Source organism: Camellia sinensis, chromosome 11, assembly GCF_055761805.1.
Source record: "Camellia sinensis isolate YWXY chromosome 11, ASM5576180v1, whole genome shotgun sequence".
Classification (NCBI taxonomy): domain Eukaryota; kingdom Viridiplantae; phylum Streptophyta; class Magnoliopsida; order Ericales; family Theaceae; genus Camellia; species Camellia sinensis.
The window spans coordinates 172,504,507-172,511,975 of NC_138971.1; the positions used below are offsets into that span (position 1 = coordinate 172,504,507).

General features: G+C 44.3%; 1 protein-coding gene across 1 annotated transcript; it reads right to left on the reverse strand.

Annotated features, from left to right (window-relative positions):
- Positions 1–210: 210 nt before the first annotated feature.
- LOC114320804 (uncharacterized) lies at positions 211–1,783 on the reverse strand. The gene is made up of 3 exons (XM_082896153.1): positions 1,130–1,783; positions 951–1,049; positions 211–720 (listed from the first exon to the last, which is right to left on the reverse strand). Exons 1-3 carry the CDS (start codon positions 1,514–1,516, stop codon positions 706–708), a joined length of 501 nt encoding a protein of 166 aa, XP_082752279.1. The 5' UTR covers positions 1,517–1,783; the 3' UTR covers positions 211–705.
- Positions 1,784–7,469: the final 5,686 nt, after the last annotated feature.

Below are 7,469 nucleotides of genomic sequence, written 5' to 3' on the forward strand. Positions count from 1 at the left end.
AGTTGTTGCATTCATTTATCGAGTTGTTGCATTCGTTTATTGAGTTGTTGCGTTAGTTGTTCATTGAGTTGCGTTACTTGGTGTTGTTGTGTTGGTTGGTTCATTACCAGATAAACGAATTGCCAATACGTTGTACGATATTCAAACCCCATTAATCTCATTTTTATGCAAAATGCTGCAATGCGATGCTCATAATATAAAATGCAAGACTTTTTAATCAAAAAGTTGTTTTCATTCCAATCATGGTTTCTTTTTTACAAAGAGTACAAGTTTTAAAGAAAATGAAACTTCCTAAGGCTGTACAATGTGCTAATACCACTAGCCAAAGAAAAAAGAAAACTAAGTAAAAAAACATCTAAATCAGTGCCATCCATTTCAAGATTGAGAGGCCCTCTTCGTCCTCTTCCTCGGCTAGGTAGACTCTGAGCTATCGCCATCAATGCCACTATCTAAATCTAAGCTGGAGCCTGAACCAGAGCCATATCTGCTCCCATCCTCAGAGCCCTCCTCAGCATCGTCACCACCCTCAGAACCCGAGCCGGTGTCATCATCTCCGTCCTCAGATGACTCTAACTGGCGACTCGCTGGCTGCTCATCCTCACTAGTCTTGTCCTCGTCATCGTGTATGACAGGCTCCCGACGCCTCCCTCAGCTGTGTGCCGGAATCTCTCTCCCTGCTGTCGGAGAAGGCTTTGATGGTCCTGGCTATAAAGGTGTGACCTAAAAAGGCAGTTTGAATATATCAGCCAGAGTATGTGTATCAGATGCAAATATGGTACACAGAGTGAGTACATGCAGAAGTCAGATACAGTATATGAATGCAATGTGTCAGATGTGATCTACAGATGTGTTGTATCAGTGCAGTGTAGGAAAATGTTCAGTTAAGGATTTCAGTTTCAACATGTCAGCAGAAATATGATAATGGCAATGCACGAAAACTGAAAAATTACCTGAATACCGTGGGAGCTAAGCATCGTCTCTCTCCTCAAGATCATGCCCTCGAATGAGGCCATCAGCTCAAGTAACCCCTCGACATACTCTATGGATGGCTGCAAATGCAAGTTGAAATTATCAGTGAATAAATGAATGTCTAAGTATCTGAGTAATAAATGAAAACTGTAATACATACCGGTGGTGAGTCAGGTGTCCTGACATATCGGTGATCAAGCAATGGGGGCTCAAGTGGGATCTGATAAGGCACTCTGGAGTACCGCCAACCTGTCAACTCGGTCGGAATGTCTGGCCACCCAACACTATGCCTGGTGGAAGGCATCCCTCTAGCTCCGCTCCTTGGTGCCTGAGTTCTGCTCGTCGAGGGGGTATCTGCTACTCGGGCACTGCTCGATGAAGGAATGTCAAGCACCCTCCTCACGAGAGCATGAGCGCCTGTCAACGGGGGCATGAGATATGTCTGGAGATATGTCGTATAGTCCCCCTCCTCGATGAAGATGTTTGCATTTGCACCGCGCATAAGGTCGGTGGTCTGCTGAGGGAAGAGACTCTCTGTGGTGCGCATAGAAGGCGGAGGCAGTAAGGGGACTGACTGGAGGGAGAGGCCCAGTGTCTAGTGCATGAAGCGCTCGCCAAGAAACTAGGCTCGGCCTACAGGTCCCTTGAATAGGATCCGATACTGGGAGGCACCCTAAGCCTCGGCAAAATGAAATCGAGCAAACCCTGGCATCGATGCCCAAGGCTGCCATGTGATCTGTAGATAGCAAGTGCATGAACTGATTAGTTGTCATTAGATATACAAAGTGAATTGAAGCTAAAAGCATGAAGAACTGAGAGTTCTAAATTACCTCAGTCACCCTCACGGTATTGAAATACTGATGAAGGTATGGGAGGGTCTCTCGGCCTTCGGCTGGCACCGACCATCATATCGATGCGAATAGAGTACCTCGAGTGGTGTCTCAACCTCCGGCTCGGGAGCTAAAACTGGCAAAAAGGCGTATATCCATAGCTATGGAAAACAAAACAATGGCAGTGAGAATACAGAATATACAGAAAATACAGAAAGCAAAGTGCGTAGTACAATGTATAGAAAGTGAGAGTATAGATGCAGAGTTGAAACTATATGTGTACAGTGTGCAGTGTGCAGCGTACAGAAAATACAAAGCAGAAAGTATACCAAAAACTGTAAAGCTGAAAAGTAAAGCATACCTCTCAGGCCCTTCAATAGCCGCTTACTCTCTCCCAACTCCTGAGGGAGGTCGAGCTCATGTAGCAGTAAAAGGTAGCAAGGCCAGCGCCGCTCCAATCATAGTGCCGAACCTGGGATAGGTCCACTAAAGCACTTAGAAGATATAGCCCAACTGTGTTCACCCTGTCGGCAAACAATGTAGTGCCAAAAAGGAACATCAAGAATCCCTGGGCGTACTGCTCTGTAGCCTCAATCGTCACGGGCTTAGTCCCTCTAAAGTGGTTTGAGAACCAGGTATATCTGATCGTGCTTGATCAGAAGATGGGTGGGTGTGCTCCCACCTGATAAGTCCAAGCGGCCTCCCACTCACCCATGACAGGGTCGTATGGAATCGACCGACCTCCCACCTCAAGGCCTGTCAGCATGGCGAAGTCGTACGGGGTCATCGTCATGTCCCCGGTGGCAGAGAAATGGAAGGAGTTGGTGGTGTCCCACCATCTCTCTACCAGTGCACCCAAGAGGGTCCTGCTCGCTATGAGACACGACAGTCCCATGCAAAACAAACAAAATCCTGCCTCATCAATGATCTGCGAAATGCCGTCGGGAAGGTGCATATACCACTCCCTAGCTCCAGTGGACCCGTATCCTCGGGTGAAACGGGAGACTACCTGTGTTCAGAATGAGCAGAGATGCAGTGTGTGAGGTGTGTTAAGAACGAGCAGAGATGTAGTATGTGAATGTGTTCAGAATGAGCAGAGATGCAGTGTGTGAGGTGTATTCAGAAAGAGCAAAAATACAATGTGTAAAATGTGTTCAGGATGAGCAGATAAAATGCAATGCAAAGGTGTGAGTTATACGAGAAATGTAAAGTACATTGTAGAAAATATAAGAGTGCAGTATGTACCTCAGGCATGTCATAGGACAAGTGAGACTCTGGCTCCCGTAGTAAAAGATCTGTAGGTGCGCGCTGTGCAAATCCAGTAAAGTGGCAAACTGTACTAGGTGGTAGTGCATGTGCCTCAGGATGATACCTCTCCGCATTGGAATGTACTCAGGCTCCTCCTCCATCCTCGGAGAACCCCCGTTATGTGGAGCATTGTCTGCCATCTAAAAAGAGGTTGAAAAGTAGGCGAAAATGAGCAAAATGGGCGAAAAGTGCCAAAAGTCAACTCTCAGAAAAAGAAAAAGTCAAAAAAGTCAAAGCCCGAGAAAAGGCGCCAAATTTAAGATAAACTTGGGGGAAACAAACCTCAAATGGTGAATGTCGAGAAAAAAGCTCCAAAAACAAATTTTGTTCGGTTCGAAATGAAGGAAACCGAAAGGTTTTAGCGAATCAACTTCGCGTGGGGCGTTGGAAAACACGTATAAAGCACGAATCTGAGAGTGAAAAGGGTTTAGAGTTGAAGAGCAAAGGTTTTCGGCCCTATGGGTGTGAGACAAAGTGTCTTGGGATTGTGTTTTTAAAGATCCTCATGCAAAAGGACCAAAGTGCCCTGAAACTGCCACAATTGGCCGATCGGCCACCTAGGTGGCCGATAGGTTCCTCAGGTGGACGACAATGCTCCAGGGTGGCCGACAGTGCTCATGTGTTCTCCCTGTGTGTTTTCATGCTGTTTTGAGCCCTTGGCTCTTGAGAAAGTGCAAGAAAAGTTCACTTTTTAGCTCAAAATGTCTCCGCGGAAGTTTTAACTCATGTCCTCGATGCGAGACTCATCGTCAACCGGCATGAACAAGGTGTATCCTTTTGAAACATATTATGACTCCTTCGAGAGGTAAATCGGAGGTTACAATTGAATTGGTCTCATTAAGGCGTGTATTTCCTTATTCGATATTCTGCATCGAACATGCTATTGATGTTGCATTAAAAGTGCATTGTTGTTGTGCACGGAATGTGTGTGATGTGTTGCATTGCACTACACAAGTTCTTATGTTTGCATAGAGTATGCATGTCACGTCGTATTGCATTACGCATGCTCTTACATTCGCGTAGGAATTATCCGTACCTGTTGCATTGAGCATGCATTTGGTGTTGCATAAAAACATGCTCCATGTTTCGTTGCAATGAACGTGCTCCATTTATTGCATGATATGCATGAAGCATGCCTCTCTAAGCATTGTGTTATAGTCATTCGTCTTGCACAAAATATGCATGTCGCATTGTATTGAATTGTACATGCTTTTACACTCGCATAGTGCATGCATTTGCCATGTTTGCATAGTATATGCATCTCTCGCTCTTGTATAGAATATGCGCTTCTTATGTTTACATTGAATATGCCTTAAAATCGTCGCAATCTTGCGTAGAACATGTATTCTTGTACCTGTTAGGTTTCTTTCTTATACATGCACGATATTGTATGTACGGTTCATTCAAAGCTGGCGTGACTAGACGATATTGTATGTATGGTTCATTCAAAGCTGGTGTGACCAGACGATATTATATGTACAATTCATTCAAAGCCAGTGCGATCAGACAAGATTTTATATACGGTTCATTTAGAGGAGTTCCAGGTAAGATCATTCCTGCCCCTCCCTGAGCCCCTCCTTGTTTTGGTTAGAAACATTCGGGTACGCCCGGTGTTTACACCACACCCCGTTGGTTAGAAGCGTTTGGACCGTGTCCCCGACGCTTATACCTCTTTTTGCTGGTTAAAAGCGTTTGGACTGTGTGCCCGACGCTTATACCACTCCATTGGTTAGAAACATTGGGTCGTGTGCTCGATGTTTATACCCCTTTGGTTGGAAGCATTTGGATCGTGTGCCTGACGCTTATACCTCTTTTGTCAGTTAGAAGCGTTTGGACTGTGTGCCAGATGCTTATACCACCCTGTTGGTTAGAAGCGTTTGGACCATATGCCCGACGCTTATACCTCTTTTGTCGGTTAGAAGCGTTTGGACTGTGTGCCCGATGCTTATACCACCCCGTTGGTTAGAAGTGTTTGGACCGTGTGCCTGACACTTATACCTCTTTTGTTGGTTAGAAGTGTTTGGATTGTGTGCCCGATGCTTATACCACCCCGTTGGTTAGAAGCATTTGGACTATGTGCCTAACGCTTATACCTCTTTTGTCGGTTAGAAGCGTTTAGACTGTGTGCCCAACGCTCCGTTGGTTAGAAACATTGTGTCGTGTGCTCGACGTTTATATCATTCTCTGGTTAGAAGCGTTTGGACTGCGTGCCCGACGCTTATAACTCTGTTGTTGGTTAGAAGTGTTTGGGTTGTGTGCCTGATGCTTATGCTACTCTTTCGGTTAGAAGCATTTGGAATGTGTTTTGACGCTTATACCACTCCGTTTTGGTTACAAACATTAGAACGTGCTCTGATGTTTATACCACCCTTCGGTGTTTGCACCACTCCCATTTTCCTTTCGCACTCGCCGTGTTAGGATCCTTTGGTTAAATGCATCTGGATGGATTCCGATGCTTATACCGTTCCTAGCATTGATTGCATAATATTTAGATGTGTTTCAATTGTTATCTTGTGTTCTCTGTGGCTTGGAACCTTATGATGTGTCCTTAGATTCACACCACTTCTATCCTCACGTGTGCTACTCATTGGGATCTTGTTTGCCGCCTCGGGTACGCCTGATGGTTGTTGCTTTTTGCCTTTTCCGCGTGATGCGTAGTTAAGATTGGATAATTTTCTTACATCATTTCTGCATGAAATGTGGTTTGGATCTTGTTTACTTGATTCGCATGAGTTTACTGTAGCGTTTCTTTGCATCGCATTTCCATCTAGATGTTTCATTACAGCCCTCATTGCATGATCATAAGTTATGTTCTTGCACTGTGCATATCATTTTCATTTTGCCCCAGCCTGCGGGCGCATTTGTATTGTTACCTTGCTTGTTTGTCTAAGTGTTCAACCATGTCAAAAATGGGTCGTCTCTGGGCTTTGACATTCACTCCCATCATTTCATGACTTCCGAGTTCTGTCAAAGAGGGGCAACTGTAGACACCTCATTTTTGACTGACCTTAATACTTGGACGTCATCGTTTGTGCACTCAATGATCGCGCATGTTTGTGCTAGTTTTGAGTACCCGAAGTTCTCGACAGAATGCCTTATCTCTGGGCCTCTAAACTTTCTTGTTTTTGTGCTTGTATTTGGGCCAAACATTGGTGCCTATGGCCTGGGGGAAGGAAGGGCCCTGTTGTCCACTTTTGACCATTGTCAGCCACTTTTTGCCCCTTGTAGGCCACTTAAGGTGGCCGGTCGGCCACCTGGGCTGGCTGACAGCCATTTTCCTCATTTTGCAGATATTTTGTGAGCTAATTGTGTCAGCTATTGGTCACTGAATGCATTCTCCCTACACGTGTAGGAAGGGATGGAAGCAAGCTTTTGGCTTGCATTCCTATATAAAGGGAGGTCCCTCCCCCTTTTTGGGGGTTGAGAATTTTGAAGAGCAAAATTTCCTCTCTCTCTCTCTCTCTCTCTAGAATTCTCTATCTCTTCCTAATTTGTGTCTAAAAGTGAGATTTCTCTACATATTTGCAAAGAGACTCTTAGCCAAATACTTTCACCTTGGAGCTGAGGTTCTTGGAGGTCCTATTTGAGCTCTCAAAGTTGGTTTTAGCTCAAAATCCTTGTTGTTTTGTTGCTGTGCTTCAAGGGTAACAACTAATCTCTTTTAAGTCTTGTTTTAATTCATTGTTTGGCCACCTTTGTATGATACTTTGAGGTTGATTTTAGCATCTAAAAACTCTTCTTTTTAGAGGTTTTAAATGGTGGTTTAAGCCTTGTTTGGTTAGGGGGTGGTTCCCTCCATTTGCTCTTTGGCTTGTAAAGCCTTTTGAACTATCTTTCAAAGCTTTTGAAACAACCTTTTCTTGGCCTTTTAACCACTGAATTCTAGGGAAATTTTAGTGGCAAAAAGTTTGTTTTGAGGTCCAAAATTGGAGGGGGTGGCTTCCCCACCTTGTCTCATGTTTGCATGCGTAGATGGCCTAATATTTGAGCATGCTTTTTCACCTTTTTGTAGCTTAGTTCAAGCATGTTTTTGACCTTATTTTGACATTTTTTAACTCTAATTTTGGTTGGTTGGAGCATTTCTTGTTTGATTTTTGTACTTGTAGTGCAATCATGCTTACGAGCCTAGCATACTTAATGATTTAGCCTATCATTTTATCTTGTGTTAGCTCAACTCCAGCATGTTTTTGGCTTTGATTTAGCATACTTTAACTCTGTTTTGAGTGGTCTTGGTCATATGAGCCATGTTTTGTATAGCTATAGTGCAAATGGCTTTACTAGCTTTGTGTTTTAAGGCCTCTAGCATGCTTGGCTTGTGGTGTTTGCATGGTATAGCATCATTTAGCATGTGATTTCAGTGCC